This window comes from Manacus candei, unplaced genomic scaffold, assembly GCF_025592945.1.
Source record: "Manacus candei isolate 608988 ecotype Guabito, Panama unplaced genomic scaffold, ASM2559294v1 h1tg000037l, whole genome shotgun sequence".
Taxonomy (NCBI): domain Eukaryota; kingdom Metazoa; phylum Chordata; class Aves; order Passeriformes; family Pipridae; genus Manacus; species Manacus candei.
Genome location: NW_026138085.1, coordinates 10,030,887 through 10,046,609, shown reverse-complemented (window position 1 = coordinate 10,046,609; position 15,723 = coordinate 10,030,887). Strand labels below are relative to the sequence as shown.

General features: G+C 61.7%; 2 protein-coding genes across 3 annotated transcripts; one reads left to right on the top strand and one right to left on the bottom strand.

Moving 5' to 3' along the window:
- Window positions 1-10,137, top strand: CDHR2 (cadherin related family member 2). The gene is made up of 32 exons (XM_051793504.1): window positions 1-66; window positions 510-568; window positions 939-1,004; window positions 1,097-1,239; window positions 1,489-1,542; window positions 1,757-1,846; window positions 2,523-2,612; window positions 2,946-3,068; window positions 3,146-3,289; window positions 3,432-3,507; window positions 3,694-3,800; window positions 3,874-4,104; window positions 4,192-4,347; window positions 4,573-4,737; window positions 5,005-5,066; window positions 5,160-5,400; window positions 5,501-5,737; window positions 5,987-6,056; window positions 6,144-6,758; window positions 7,017-7,088; window positions 7,362-7,411; window positions 7,524-7,675; window positions 7,880-7,982; window positions 8,058-8,146; window positions 8,387-8,461; window positions 8,565-8,642; window positions 8,723-8,783; window positions 8,892-9,016; window positions 9,177-9,290; window positions 9,468-9,545; window positions 9,650-9,710; window positions 9,921-10,137. Exons 1-32 carry the CDS (start codon window positions 26-28, stop codon window positions 10,038-10,040), a joined length of 3,948 nt encoding a protein of 1,315 aa, XP_051649464.1. The 5' UTR covers window positions 1-25; the 3' UTR covers window positions 10,041-10,137.
- Window positions 10,138-10,349: 212 nt separating this feature from the next.
- Window positions 10,350-15,615, bottom strand: GPRIN1 (G protein regulated inducer of neurite outgrowth 1). Of its 2 annotated transcripts, none has more exons than XM_051793507.1 (3): window positions 15,424-15,615; window positions 13,794-13,887; window positions 10,350-13,591 (listed from the first exon to the last, which is right to left on the bottom strand). In XM_051793507.1, the coding sequence occupies exon 3, from the start codon at window positions 13,549-13,551 to the stop codon at window positions 12,166-12,168; it is 1,386 nt and encodes a 461-aa protein (XP_051649467.1). In that variant the 5' UTR covers window positions 13,552-13,591; window positions 13,794-13,887; window positions 15,424-15,615; the 3' UTR covers window positions 10,350-12,165. The 2 variants fall into 2 exon arrangements, with proteins under 2 accessions (XP_051649467.1, XP_051649468.1); XM_051793508.1 differs by lacking the exon at window positions 15,424-15,615 and adding an exon at window positions 14,938-15,011.
- Window positions 15,616-15,723: the final 108 nt, after the last annotated feature.

Sequence of the window (15,723 nt, the reverse complement as noted above, 5' to 3'; positions counted from 1 at the left end):
GAGGCAAAGGTCTGGCAGCGTCAGGATGCAAGTGCAGAGGCAACATCCCCAGCGACAGGGCCACAGGTAAGGGATGACAGCCCCAGCCCCTACGGGCATCACGGCCCATTGTGGGGGGGGGAGGGCATGTCTGTTGGCTGTGGGGCTGCCCACAGCCCATGGCACAAGGAGGGAGACCCCACAGTGGTGCCACAGGTTGCTCTTGGACTCCCAGCACTGCTTGGGGCAGCCACGTTGGGCGTGAGCTGTGGAGCCTCCAGCCAGGAGGCTCCTGGAGTCCCCAGGCACACTCACGGTCCCCAGTACTTGGAGGTCAATCCTGTGCCCCCGTTCCGTGTCCCCAGGGAGCCTGTGCCCAGGGGTGTGGGATGGAGCCTGGTGCTTGATCACCAGCCCAGCTCAGCAGAGGGACTGTCCCCACCAACACCCCTCCTGCCCCAATGGCTGCTCCCCAGGAGAGATCTGGGGGGGCAACCCTCAGCCGCTTGTTCTCTGTTGTGTGCCCACAGGATTCCTGGCAGGATGGGATGGCACTCGCTGGTACTGCTCCCCTTCCTCCTGGCAACAGGTAAGGACTCTTCTTGGCATCTGGCATGGGTGGGCAGGGGGTCATGGAGCTGCTTTCAGCCCCCAACATTCCTTCTGAATTCTCTGAGAGCAGCTGGGACCCCAAAACAGCTGTTCACCCCACTGGAGAACCAAGTGTAACTTTGTTGCCCTGGGACAGGGTAGGGGTGGGCAGTGGGGAGAACATCCAGCATGGGAGCTGCAGCTGGAAGACAAGCGTGGTCTGGAGGTGTGGGAGGAGCACAAGGAGATGAGGGGTGGTGGGTTCCCCTGCCTTCCCTGGAGACCCAAACCATGGCCAGGAGCTGGGGCTGGAGATAAGTAGGTGCTGCCAGATGTGGGGCTGCTGGCAGAGCTCCTACTCCTTGTAGTTTCAGGCAACACAGTCCCCATCTTCAACATGAGCCTCGTTTACGTGCCTGAGGACCTGGAGTTGGGTGAGTAGGGGCAGTCTCAGGAAGGCCCTGGATTGCAGGAGGAGCGGCTGGGGGGTTCCTCAGACAGGAGCTGACACTGCCTGTGCCCCCAGACCAGTTTGCTTTCCAGCTGAAGGCTTATGACCTAGACAAGGACGACATCCTCACCTATGGAATCAGAGGGACAGATTCCTTCTACTTCTCTGTCGATCCCAGTTCAGGCAACGTGACGCTGAGGAATTCCCTGGACCGTGAGGTGTGGGCAGAGATGGGACAGATGTCCCTGCCTGACTGGGGGTTTGGGGTGACGGGGACAGAGGGCAGAGCCATGAATCCTGTGGGAGAGCTGCTCATGGCAGTACCGTGTGTCACTCCCTGGCCCCGAAACCCAGCTCCTGGGGGGAGAGTTGTCTGGGAGGAACATCCTACACAGAGGTTGGGGCTTAGCCGTCCAGGGATTGAGCTTCACCTGGCCCTGACCGAGTCCTGCCTTGTGTCCCCTCAGCTCAAGGCCAGGCTCACCATCACTGCCACAGTGTCTGACGGTGTAAATAATGAGGTAAGTGCTGGGGCATGGGCTAAGTGTCTGCAGTGGGAGGGGAGCAGGGTCTCAACAGGGCCACAGACAAGGCTCAGTGGGAAGGGGACTAGAAGTGGGTGGGTGATGCTGGCTGGCTTCAGAGCCAGGGTGGGCATAGGGTGCCAGAACTGCATGAAGCTCTGCTGGCCACCATCTCCCATACCCATCCTATGTCCTCTCTGATACCCGATAGGTCTCCCAAATACTCCCCATCATCGTGGAGGACCGTAATGACAATGCCCCGGTCTTCTGGAACGTGCCGTATAACGCCTTTATCCCCGAGGTACCTTCCTGGGACCTCCTGACTCCCACAGGCAGGAGGGCAGGGGTGCTGGGTGGCTCCTGTGGGATGGGTGTGCCAGCACTGGGACAACAGTGTGCTGGTAGCTGTGTGACCCCACACCTGGGTGTAACAGTGCACCAGGAACCCTGTGACCCCACACCTGGGTGTAACAGTGCACCAGGAACCCTGTGACCCCACACCTGGGCATTTGGTGATGGTGTGCCTGGGCGTGGGGCGATGGTGCAGCCAGCACCTGGGAGTGCTCCATGCTGGGGCAATTCCCTGTGGGTGCTTCTGTGTCACCCTGAGGCGCTGACACATGTCTGGGACTCTGCCCTTGCAGCTTCCAATCAGGGTGTGCCCGAGCTGACTCTCATCCCAGGACAGGGTGACATTGGATCAGGGTGCAGATGGGGTGTGGGGCTGAGTCTGGCCCTGTCTGGCAACTCCAGGACTGGGGTGCAGCCCCTGCTCCCAAGGAGCCCCAAGGAGGGTGGCAGGAGGATCCAGCCTCTGCCCAGCTTGAGCAAGGGCAGCATCTTGTCCTTGTGTGTCCCATGGCACTGGGCAGCGCCTGCAGCCCTGTTGGGTCAGAGCACTCCAGAGCAGGGCTGGCAGGGACTGGGCCCAGCATCACTCTCCCTGCTCTCTCACCATCACTCCCCTGTGTGCCCAGAACTCAACACTGCACAGCATCATCTACAACGTGTTTGCCAATGACAGCGACACTGGGAACGCCTCCAGAGTCAGCTACAGCATCGAGGAGGTGAGCACAGTGCACTGTGGGGTAGGGCATGCCAGACCCAAACCCCACTGCTGGGCCACCCCTGGGCCACCCCCTTGGGGCTGAGGTGTTGGGGGACCCAACCAGGGCAGCTCCATGTCCCTGGGGGAGCAGGAGGGTCTCAGGTTAGGACCAGGTTGTGTGTCTGGCTCTGCACCCACTGGACAACCAGTGCAAGGTGCTGAATTTGCAGGCTGGGGATGAGCCAGGTGGTAGGGGGTCAAGCCTGGCAGAAGTATGGAGGTTGAGCCCCCATCTCTGCTGGCGCACCTCTGCTCCCTGCCTTGGTGACACAGGGTGATGTCCCATGCCCAGGTGATCCCAGACAGCACGGAGAATCGCCAGCTCTTCTACATCCTGCCCAATGGGAGTGTGGTGCTCAATGGTTCACTGGACTATGCCAAGAACACCTTCTACCAGATCAAGATTCGTGCTGAGGTGGGGACCAGCTGGGCCAGGGGTACAGGGCTGCTAGGTAAGGGGGCTTTGGGACTTACAGGTGCTCTGCTCCCCAGGATGGCGGGGGATTGCTGCACAACAATTGGATCGTCCAGCAGAGCTTCACCTATCTGTCCCTGACCATTGAAGACGTGCCCAACCTGGACCCACGGTTCCTCAACGAGCCCTACTCAGGCTCTGTGCCTGAGAACTGCCCCCTGGTCAGGAGCATGCCTGCCCCAATGTCATGTCTCTGCCCCTGGCCCTCCCTGGGGGCTCTGACACCCTTAGGGGTCTGGGCCACCAGGCATGGGGGCAGCTGGAGATGTCATAGGTCCTGCCCTGATGGCCATGTCCCCACAGGGCACCATTGTGCTGGCCGTCACCGCCTTGGACAGAGACACAGGGGTGAATGATGAAATCTTCTACAGCATCATCAGTGAGTGATGGGGCATGATGGGATGGGCAGGTGATGAGCAGTGGCAAGGTGGGATGGGCAGGAGGGGTGGTCAGGCAGCAAGGAGACTGGTTCTGGGCACCCAGGCGCTGCCAGTCTGCCCTGCTGTCAGAGAGAGAGGGCCACGCCTGCCTTTCCGAGTGGCTGCCACTGGTTCCTGTGTCCCAGATTCCAGTGTCCCCTTTGCTATCAATGCCACAACGGGCACCATCACTGTGAGTGAGCCCCTGGACCGGGAGCAGCTGCCAAGTGAGGAAGTGCTGCTGAACGTCACGGTAAGTAGGAGGCAGCAAGGGGAAACCCATCCTTTCCCTGGGCCCCTTCAACCCACTCTCTCCTCTTGCCCAGGCACGTGAGAAGAATCTGGACATCTACGGCAAGGTGGCCCAGACCAGTACCCTGGTGACAGTCACAGTGACTGATATCAATGACAACAAGCCCCAGTTCTACAGCTGCTCCCTCTCCAGCTGCAACTTCTCTGCCAGTGTCCAGGACAACTTCAGAGGCAGCATCATAGAGCACTCCTCCACCAGGCTGCCTGTGTCCAACCTCAGCATTGTTGCCCATGACCCAGATAAGGTAGGACCCTGTCCATGGGGCTGGGCCAGGGTGCAGGTGTCTTTCCTGGCTGCACCACCCACCCTCACTCCTGTCTCTCCCTGGCAGGGCATCAACAGCAGTTTTAAGCTGAGCCTGCAGGGTCCAAATGCCAGCGCCTTCGATGTGTCCCCTGAAATGATCGTGGGCACAGGGGAGGTCCAGATCCTGGTGCACGACCCATCCTTAGTGGACTACGAGATAAGCCATGTCATGGTGGTGCAGGTGGGACTTGTAGGTCTGGCTTGTCATGGAGGCAGTTCCTGCTCCCTGCAAATGCCAGGGCACAGAGTGGACATAGCCCTTCTCCTGCAGGGTTCAGGAGTCAAAGCAGAACATGGCTCTGCCCTGGCAGCTTGTTTGGTGCGGGGCAGCTGGACTGGAGTGTGACAGGTCTCTCTGTAATGTTTGGGGACCCATGTGAGACACAGTGCCTTCTCAATCCTGCAGATCATTGCTAATGACACGGGGAACCCCACAGACTGCTGCTCCACGGCCAACGTGACCATCGACCTTATTGACACCAATGACCACATCCCTGAGTTCCCCCAGAGCACCTACAACCTGAGTGTGATGGAGCACAGCCCTGAAGGCACCATCATCTCAACCATCACGGTCAGCAGCTGGGCAGGGAGCAGACACAGCTTACAGCCCCAAAGCAGGGCCCTGGGCAATTCTAGTGCAGCTTGCACTGAGGGCACTGGTCTCTCCATGCACACAGGAAGGAGTCAGTGCCAGCAGGCACACAGGGTGTGGGACCTCTTGCCTATCAGGGCTGCATTTTTGGGGTGCTCACTTCCAGCAGTCGTTGTCTCAGACTCAACACTCCTCTGGGAGCTGAAAGAGATTGACCAAATGGTCAGTCAGTCTTCTGTCTTTTAGGCCTACGATCCAGACAGTGGTGTGTGGGGTCAGATCACCTATCGGCTGCTCCCGGACGACATGTACGTAAGGGCACAGCCAGCCATGACTGGGGCATCGTCCTGGCGAGGGGGCTTCAGGCCTGAGCCCCGGTGATGGCTCTGTGTATGCCATAGCCTTAAAATCTTCACGGTGGACACCATGACTGGGACACTGCTGGTGAAGGATGGGAAGTTGCTGGACCGGGAGACTCGCTCTGTCTACTATGCCACCCTCCAGGCCAGGGATGGGGGCGGCCAGGTGGGCACTACATTGCTGGAGATCACCTTGCTGGATATCAATGACATGGCGCCCGTTATCATCGGCTCCTACTTCATCTCAGTGGAAGAGGGGCAGAACATCAGTACACAGATCCAGGTATTTATCAGTAGAGGTGGAGGGGCTGACATGGCTGTCGGAGAGGAGGGACTGTCCCCAAGGTGTCCAAGAACCCCATTCCAACCGGTGACCTTTTCAGGCCATTGACAACGATGAGCCTGGCAACCCCAACAGCGAATTGGGCTTCAGGATCTTGACAGGACCGTTCAGCAACAACTTTACCATCGATGCAGACACAGGTGAGATGCACAGCAAGGAGCCGCTGGACCGCGAGGCTGTGGAAGACGAGCGGGGACAGATGGTGGTAACGGTGGAGGTGTATGACCACGGTGTGCCGGAGCAGAGCACCTCAGTGAACGTCACCATCACTGTGGGGGTGAGCCCTGGGCACAAGCAGGGACATGCTGGGGCAGGCTGGGGCTTGGAACTGAGACGGATGGGCAGGGCAGAGGCACCGTGTCCCTAGGCTTTCTGTGCGGGAAGAGTGAATAGTTGATGCAGGGAGGCAGTAGAGGGCTTGTGTAGCTCCTGCCTGTGGGTGGGCAGGTGCCTACACTCCTGTCCCCAGCCTGCTGTGGGGAACTGTGTTTCCTGAAAGGGCTACAACCAGGGTTTTTTCCTGCAGGACCTGAATGACAACGTTCCCATGTTCCTCAACCAGTCCTATGAGTTCTCAGTCTTTGAAGACTCTCCAGGTAAAAGTTGTATGGCCAGGCTTGTGGGACCAGTGGTGGCCCTGAGTCAGTGCCTGCTGCCCACTGAGTGTCTGTCTCCACCTTCAGGGTCCTCCGTGGGTGAGGTGAATGCCACAGATGCCGACCGGACAGAGATCAATTCCCGCATTTCATTCCTACTTGAGAGGACCAGTGGCTCCAGCAACTTCTTGATCCGCTCATCCCGCCTGGGGCCAGGGAACTACAGCGGCGATCTGTCCGTAGACCCTGACGTGCCCCTTGACTATGACACCTTGCAGCAGAAGTTCTTCTCCTTGGAAGTAGTGGCAGAGAACACGGCTGCAGACAACGTAGGAGACAAGGCCAACGTCTCGGTGGTGGTCCACATCTTAGACGTCAATGACGAGTCCCCCACCGTCCTGCCAGACTCACTACAGGATGTGACCGTGTCCGAGAACGGGACGCAGCAGGGTGTGGTCCACACACTGAACGCCTCCGACCCAGACACCAACCACTCACTGGTCTTCGAGGGGCTGGCAGTCGCCTGCTTCAAGGGTGACAGCAGTGCTGGGGATGTGTGCAGGGACTGGTTTGTGCTGGCACCCAACGGCTCACTGCTGGTGAACAGCTCGGACATCGATTACGAGGTGTGTGACAGAGTCCTGCTCACACTGCGGGCTGAGGACCTGTACACTGAGAAGGGCAACCGCTACAGCCAGAACGGTAGGGCCCCCTTCCCTGCTCCTTCCACCACCACTGGGAATGGTGGGTGGTGGGACCTGCCTCTCCCACCTCCCAGGAGAAGCTGTGGGGAGAAGGACAGGAGCTGGACAGTTTGGTGATGGGGGAGGATGTCCCCAGCTCTCTTGATTCCTGCTGCAGGAACCTGAGCCTGCTGGGAGTTAAGGGCTCCTGAGGAAAGCAGAGGAGGGTGCTGCAGGGCTGTTGGTGATTGGGGCTCTGCTTTTGGGACATTTGCAGAAACCCTGAGGATCCTCATTGCTGATGTGAATGACAATGCACCGGTCTTCCAGGCCATCTCAGAGACCTTTGGTGAGTAGTCAGGGGTGGTTCATCCCATGGGCTACTCACTGCACCCACACGTGCTCTGCCACACTCACTGGCAGCAAGGACCTTCCCCCAGCCTGGGGCAGGGCTGTGAGCGGTGCAGGGACCAGGCTGGGATTACTCAGTGTTTTCCATGAGGGCTGTGGGGTCAAGGGTACTGGGGAGTGCTTGGAGCCCCGGGGCTGTGTGGGCATGGGGTCTGCAGCAAGTCTGGCTTCACACCAGCATGACTGCACCATCCCTCTCTGTCTCTGGCAGTGGTTGTTCCTGAAATCTCCCCTGTGGGCCTGCAAGTGGCTACCGTGAAGGTGAGGAGCTGCCTGCATGTCTGTCAGTCTGTTGAGCCTTGCTTACCTATCCCCACTGGGGGCAGGTGGTGGCCATTCCCACCCATGCTCCTGCCACACTCTGTCCCTGCAGGCCACAGACGCTGACTCAGGGCTGGGGGGAGCCATCACCTTCTCAATTGTCAGCGTGGTGCTCTTGGAGGACAACGGGGTCAGCCGGCCCTTTGAAAACCTCTTCACGGTGGACGCAGTGCTCGACCAGGGGGTTTACATCGGGAGCATCAAGTGAGGCCATGGGTCTGGGCTCGGGTGGGGAGATGTGGCTGAGCTCCTGCCTGCTGCAGGGCCAGCACAGGCTGGAAAGGGGACAAAGCCATCCTGCGGTCCTGCTCTGGACATGGAGGCAGGATGGAGCTTGAAGGATGGCAGTGCCATCACAGGGACAACTTGTGCAGCCCAGTGGGACTGCCGATGTCCCTGTCCTCACAGGGTGGCCAGTAACCTCGATGAGTCGCTGAAGGGGCAGTACCAGGTGACGGTGGAGGCTCGGGACGGCGAGGCACCGGTGCACTCAGCACAGACTGTGCTGAATGTGAGTTCACCCCCTCACACCCTGGGACACCCTGCGCCCTGCCCAGCCCCGCTCACCCCTGCTCTCCACACACAGATCTTCACAGTGGACAATTCCTACCGCGTTCGCCTCCAGTTCTCGTCAACGGTGGAAGAAGTCCAGAGTAACTCCGAAAGTATCAAATTGTAAGGGGTGCCAGGCTGGGGCCAGGGGTGCACGGCTGTGCAGCGGGGAACATGGATTTTCATGGATATTCAGGCCAGGGCCCACTGGTTGTGTCTCCCAGCTTCACGGACTGTGAAGGGGATGGGGCAGGCAGGTTCCCACCAGAGGAGGGGGCTGCAGGGGGTCCAGCTGCTTCCCATGCCCGCAAGTGGAACATCAGGCCACCTGGCCCAGCTTCCCCCTATGTCTCCTGTTCCTAGGGCCCTGACCAGCGTGACCAAAGCAGCAGTTTATGTGGTGGCGATCCGAACCATGGAGAGCACCCGTGACACCAGGTGAGTGGTGGTGGGGAAAAAGACACTGTGGTGGCATTTGGGGGGTCACCCTGGGGTAGCCTGCACCCTGGCACCCCACTCCCCCATCTCTGTTATCCTGCAGGGTGGAAGGCAAGTCAGTGATGGAGGCGTACTTCGTGTACAGCAATGGCACTGCCCTGGATATCAACCAGCTGATCACGTGAGTGCCGGGGGCTGTGCACAGGCATTGCCACATGCCTGGCCCAGCCCAGCTGCTCATCCCTCCGCTTTCCTTGGCAGACTCATTCAGTCCGACCCACTGGGCTTGGCTGAGCTGGTGAAACTGGGCCTTGCTGTTATCGTGAGTGGGGCTGGGCAAGGGGCATGGGGAGAGGGCACCAACCCCAGGTGGGGCTAGAAGTGGGGCTCCACTGCCTGGGACTGTGCCCTCACCCTTGCTCTGTGCCAGGGCCCCGGGGAGGTGACAAACCCCACCAGGGAGACGGAGCTGATCGGCATCATCGCAGGGTTGGCAGCATTCCTGCTCATCTTCATACTCATCATGACCCTCGTCTTGGTTCTCACCACCAGGAGGTACCGCACTGCCTGCACCTCCTCCTGCCTCCCCCCACTACCCCCATCCTCACCGGCACCCCCAGACCCATCCCTACCCTCCATCCTGCTCCTGCCCACCCCATCCCATGGCTCAGCTCCCCCCTGCCCCTCTCACCTACCCCATCCCTGGGCTTTGCAGCTACAAGAGGAAGCTGAGTGCGATGAAGGCTCTGAAGGTGGCCACCACGTTCAATCCTGCCACAGCACAGCAGGGAGCCGGCATTCCTGGGACCAACCAGTATAATGCTGAGGGGTGAGTGGGGGGCTCCCTGTAGCAGGAGGGAAGAGCCCAGGCATGTCCCCACACCCAGCAGCCTGCATGGCTCGCTGTCACACCCCTCCCTGCCCGGGGGACACAGCTGGCCCGGGCTGACCTCAAAGCCCCAGAGCCCCACGGGACAGCACTCACCTGCCACCCATCCCTGACCAGGGCCAACCCCATACTGAACCACCCACTTGATCCCTCACACGACCTGGGCTTCCATGAGGACTCCATCTCTGTGACCAGGTGAGCTCTGTGGGCAAGTCCCAAAGGCCACAGTGCCATCATCCTACACCCCGACTTCTCCAGTGCCTAGGTCCTCTTCTACTCCCACCCTCCACTCTCCACAGCATGAATTCCCTGGATGAAAACACAGTAAATGCACCCGCAGATGATGACTTTGAGGTCAAGGTAGGTGTGCAAAGAGCTGCCAGTGCTCAGTAGGGAGTCCTGACAAGAGCAACCTGCATCCCCTTCTCTCTGCTGTGGCCTCCAGGCTCATGGACCCCTTGTGTCCCTTTCTCTGCATCCCCCTGACAGCCCTCAGCTCCTGGGAAGGCCAAGTGTCCCTCTCCTCCCTCTCTGTCCCCCATCCTCTCTGACCATGCTCTCCTCCTGCAGCAGGTCAAAGTGCGGCCAACAGCCCCCACTGACAAGGAGGTGCTGGTGGCTGCCCTGAACCTGAAGGAGCCCACCGAAGCAGTGTACATCAACACCACCTTCACCACCACAGACCTGTGAGCGGGCTCACAGGGTGCAGCAGGGCTGGAGCGGGACTCAGGCAGCTGCTTTGGTGATGATGTGTTCAGTGTCTGGCAATAAACCTGTTCCAGAGAGGTCATGGTGTTGTGTGGCCATCAGCCCATCTGCCTGGGGGCTCAGTCAGCTTGAAGTCATCTCTCCTGGCATGAAGTGCTGGGTTTGTGCCAGGCTGATGCCAGAGGGGCACTGTGGGGGCCAGCCTGGCTTCTTGTCCCCAGGACCCTTCCCCAGGTTGCCCCACTGGCCCCTCTCAGCCCCAGGGGAGGGAGGTGCAGGCAGCCCCATGCAGAGATTTGTGTAAGGTTTTATTACCCAACATCCATATCGACAGATTGGTCCTCCCGCCCCTTCCTCCCCCCCACCTCCCCCAAAAGAAACGAAGAGGAAAAAAAGAAGAAAATAGGTGATGAAGCTGTAGCGCTGGTGTGCCACAGCTTGGCAGTGCAGGGCTGGAGGTGGGCACAGACTGGGGTAGGGTGGGATACCCCAGGGCTCCTGGTCTTCCTGGCATGGCCATGGCACCACTCCCAAAGCTCAAGGCACTGAGCAAAGCCAGGTCCTGGTGAGTATCATGGCATGGAGTGGGCACTTGCCATGGCCCTGGCTGCCAGCTGGCACTTCAGCAAGTCTTTTGCAGCCCCCCAGGAACAAAACCAAGTCCAGGATGTACAACGTGGGTTTGGAGGGGCAAGACTTGACCCTTAATGAGGGAAAAAGGCTGCACTGGTGACCCTGGCACCTCGAGCCCTCTTGCACCTCTGCTCAGAGGGGATGGTGCAGCTTCCCAAGCACCCCCAAGCAGCCTCCTGCCCATCAGGTGCTGCAGCACTGTGGAGCTGGTCCTCGGTATGAGGCCAGGCTGGGGGGACCAGGATCTGTGTCTCAGCAGGACACTGCAGTGCTGCCGGCCACAGGGATGTTGACCCAGCCACAGGAATGCTCTCCCCTGCAGGCTGACTCTTCACTCCAAATGCTCTTCAGCCCAGCAGAGCACAAGCAAAGTAGGAACAGTGTTTGAAAAGAGGGTCTCGGCCCCGCAGGCCACTGGGAAAGAGGTGGCTTCAGGCAGGACACACACGGCTGAAAGTGTCTCTTAAAAAGCTCCAAAAATGCAAACACAGTTCAATAAAAGCCCCCCTCCCCCCAGCCTGTAAAACCCCAGCCGTAAAAAGTGGCAGCGCTTTGCAGTCGTTGCATCCTCAGCTGCTGTCAGAGAAGAGCGGCCAGTGGGGCTGAAGGAACCCACATGTGCCCATGTCCCCAGCACGTGGGGCATCTCTGGCACCACGAGGGCAGCTGGACAGGCCTGGCAGCAGGGCAGCTTCATCTTCACCACCAGCTGTGGTGAGGATGTGCCCTGGGCTCCAATGGTCACTTCCAGGCAGGCCGAGTAAGGGGGCCATGGGGACAGACTCCCCAGCTGCCTCCAGCCACAGCGACAGGGATGAGCAGCTCTCCATCACAGGCATGGCTGGCCTCAGTCTCTCTCATTTGAGATCTGTCACAGCTCCAGGGCACCCATGACACAGCAGTGGGGCAGAGAGGACAGGGCTGTTGAGGGGCTGGTGCCTGCCCTGGGCAGCCATGGGGACCCAACACATGCATGGCCATGGGCTGGTCAGAGTGTGGCCAAGCCCTGGGCAGGCAAAGTGATGGCAGGGTGATGCACCAATGTCTCTCCAGCACGGGAAGTGATGCTGCTGCCTGAGGTGCCAGAGCTCATGGGAGTCAGCAGCACCCACCTTGAGTCATCTCTAGACCTGTGCCACAGGCAGGAGATGCACGGGAGCAGCTGCCTCCATCTGGAAGGAGCCACGTGCTTCCTCATGCTGAAAAAAGCCACCAAACACAGAGACAGGGCACCAGCCTCACGTTCTGGGGCACCTCCACAGGGCTACACTCATGGGGGGACCCCAGGCTGGCAGGAGGGACCCCAGCAAAGGAGATACCTTGCCCCAGCATGCAGTGCTCCATCACCACCTGCCTCAGCCCCAGGAGCCCCACACACTGGCACCAGGTGTCTCAGGACACTGGGGCAGGGACCCATTTTCACTTGCCCAGAGAAGCCCCGTGGCACCCCCACCCTGCCAGCATGGGCAGCGACTCACTCCATGGCGGGGCCAGTGCGGGAGCAGCACCGGGGCCGCCGGACGTTTTGCAGCAGAGCTCGAAAGACACTGGGCTGCCTCTTGGCCTCACCTTTGCGGGGGCCTCCCTTGACGGAGCCGGTGCGGGTGTTCTGTGGGGTCACCACCACCTGCCGCCCGTGCTCCTCGATCTGCTTCTCCAGGTGCTTCTGGATGGCCATGCCCAGCACCTCCACCTCCATGGAGGCCCCATACACCTCCCACGTCATCCCCTTCTCATCCCAGCTCACCTCCCGGATGGGTTCCGGAGCCTCCTCCACCACCTCTGCCACCGTCCCCTTCACCTGCACCTCAGGATACGAAGTCTGTGGGGACTTGGCCAGTGGCGTCATTGGCCCAGTGGCCACTGAGCGGGTCTCCACAGGCATGGACACCTGCATCTCTGCGTCCTTCTTGGAGGGCTCCAGGCGTGGGGCTGCAGAGCCCATCTCTCTCTTGGGGAAGGTGAAGGCAGCAGCCCCGCCTGGGGGACTCATGGGGCTCAAGGCCACTGACACCAGGGACACGCGGCTGTCCACTTGCGTCCCCATGTCCTGTGTCCCGGCGTCCTGCGGTGGGGTCACCTCAAAGGAGTAGGACTCGCAGAGCTGCTTGGCTGTTTGGGGCTGCTGGCTGCTTCCAGCACCTGCACTCTGGGATGAGCTCTGTTCGGCTTTGCCCTGGCCCAGGGTGGTGGAGCTCGGTTCTGTCTTGCTTTGGCCCCCGTTCCCCACAGTGCTGGTGCTGTGGGGGTCTGCTGTGCCTCCCTGGGGATGCTTGGGAGCCTCACTTCTGTTCAGCTGGGGTGCAGCACCCAGGGATATCCCTGTGCCACCCTGAGGCTCCTCCTGGCTTGGCAGCTCAGCTGTCCCGGTGCCTGCGGTGGGCTCCACAAATGCCACATGTTTGGCAGGAGCTGGTGCACTTCCCATGTCCTTGTTGGTCGCCTTGAGGCAGGGATCAGGCAGAGGGGAAGCAGGGGCTGCGTTCTCCTTCTGGGCATTGGGGACACCCATCCCTGTGGGACCACAGGCAGGGGCAGTGCCACTTGGTCCCCCACAGCTTGCTGTTGTTACTGCCACACTCTGCTCTGTGCCAGTGTCCTGGAGGAGCATGCCAGGAGCTGGTCCTGTTGGTGATGGCACCTTCTTCTCTGCTGCTGAGCCCGACGTGGTGGCCTGGGCCTCTGACTCAGCCACGCAGCAGGTCCTCATGGCACGGGCTCCCGTGGCACAACCGGAGCCGGGCAGGCACTCACCTGCCGGTGAGCAGCCGGGGGAGGTGGCACTGGGGTCACAGGTGTCCTCGGTCCCGGCCTGGCGACTCAGCACCTGCAGCCCCTCGGGCTCCTTAGCGCTGCCCATGCCCAGGGAAGGCTTCTCCCATGCTAGTCCTGCCGTGGGTCTGCAAGAGAGAGGATGGGGCAGTGAGGAGCAAGCAGCACATGGACCCCCAGTCCACCTCAACTGCCAACTGATTTTCTCTGTGCCGCCCATGACAACAGGTTGGGCGGCCGCCCAAAGCACTCACTGTCCCTGGCACAGCCTATGTGGTGGCACCCAGTGCCTGGCCATATAGGAAGGGAGGAATGGTGTTGGCTGCCTACCGTAAAAGTCAGCCTTCTCTCAGCACAGCTGGACCAGGAGCAGGATCCAGGCGCTGCTGTGGCTGTCAGAGTGGGGAACACAGTGCAGACACCCCTGTGGAGAGAGCAGCAGCTGGAGTTCAGCCCTGGACGCCAGGCTGAGAGCCCAGCTGTCCGTGGGGAGCTGGGTGCAGCAGGGGGTGAGAGTGAGCTGGGCCCGGGGTACAAGGGGGGCTGTAGGGCAGGGCAGAAGCACGGGGCAACCCAAGCTCTTCCCTCCACTTGCCAAGAGCAGTGTCCCTAGAGCTGGGAGTGACATGTGTCCCCGGCCACGGGAACCCCCAGCTCAGCATCCACACGCCATGCCGAGGGTTACTGAGCTCCCGGCCGTGCCACACATAAGGGGAACACAGTCCAGTCTCACCCAACTGTCCCCAAACCCTTCCTGGCTCCATGAGGCAGAAGCAGGGTGGGAAGCCACGAGCTTTCCGGGAGCCCCCCAGCCCTGCCAGTGCCAGTGAGTCCTTGTGGAGCTGGGAGCACATGCATCCTGCAGCCGTGGAGCATTCCACGCCTCTGGACACGGCCACTCATGGGTCCCGGAGAGGGTAGAGCCGAGCGGACACAGCTGGAGCCGAGCGAGTTCCCACAAAGGGAGGCGGCGGGCAGGAGCAGGAACCAGGCAGGCACAGACCCCTCCCAGCAGAGCCAGGCCCAGAAGCCACGACCCCCGCCCCGTCTGCAGGTTCCCACGCAGCACCCTGATCCCCGCGGGGTCGTGCCGCCCGCACCCCGAGCTGCCCCGACAGCATCCCGCTCCCGCGGGGCTGTGGCGCCGTGCCCGGCACTGATGCTCCGCGGAGGAGCTGCGAGCCCCCGGCACACGCGTGTGCACACGCACGGGCACGCACACGCCAGCACATGGCCACGGGCACACCCGCACGCACGGACACGCGTGTGCACGCCCCGGCCCCGCTTCCCTGGCCGTGCCTCGCACAAAGCCGCCCCGAGGCAGTCCCGGCCGGGGGAGGCCGACCCGTCCGCGCCGCCGCCGCCCGCCCCGTACCGGCACCGGCACCCCCGGGCGGGGGTGGGCTGCGGCGCCGGGACGGGCTGCGGCAGCGCCCGGCCCGAGCCCGCCATGTGCGCCCCGGGGCCGCGGTACCTGCGGCGGATCCTCCCGCCTGGTGCCGTCCCGTCCGGTGCCGTCCGGTGCCGTCCCGTCCGGTCCCGCTCGGCTCGGCGCGGCGGCGGCAGCGGCGAGCATGCGTGGGGCGGTGGCGGCGGGGGCGGTACCGTGCCCCGGGCCGCTCCCCCCCGGCTGCCGCCCGCCCCGGCACCCCCGGCAGCAGTGGGGAGGCGAGGGACAGGCGTGGAGGTCCCGGCACACCGCATCCCTCCCGGTGTCATCGCTGTCACTCCCACCGGCCCGCCTTGGGAGCCCCCCATCGCCGCACAGCCCCCCCCCCCCCCCGGCACCCAAAGCATCAACACTCCGCGTGTCCCAGGGGCGAGCACCCCGGCACCCCGCGTGGCACCCGGGCACAGCAGGACATATGGTCGGGACCGGACGGTTCAGGGGGTCCCCAACCCTTAGGGTAGGTCCCATGGGTGGGGGTCACAGCGACACTGAGTACAGTCCCCCTCCTACCTGGTGATGGAGACGACCGCTTCCCTCCCGGGCATCACCGGGGAGGGGGCTGCACCCCAATTAGCCCGAGGGACCGGGACAACGTGCCACCGCGGCGGGATGGAGGTGGGTTCCCGCGTACCCCTCGCCCGAGGGTGGGGGAGGATGGGGAGGGAAGAACGGCCCCGTCTCGCTCCCGGCAGCGCTTGCCTCTGCTCCCGGGCTCAGGCTTTGTCTAACTCCTTCCCACGCACTCCCGCTCGCACTGCGGGGGGGAAGGCGGCCTGCTCGCCTCGCTTGTATCCCTGCATCCTCCCCAAA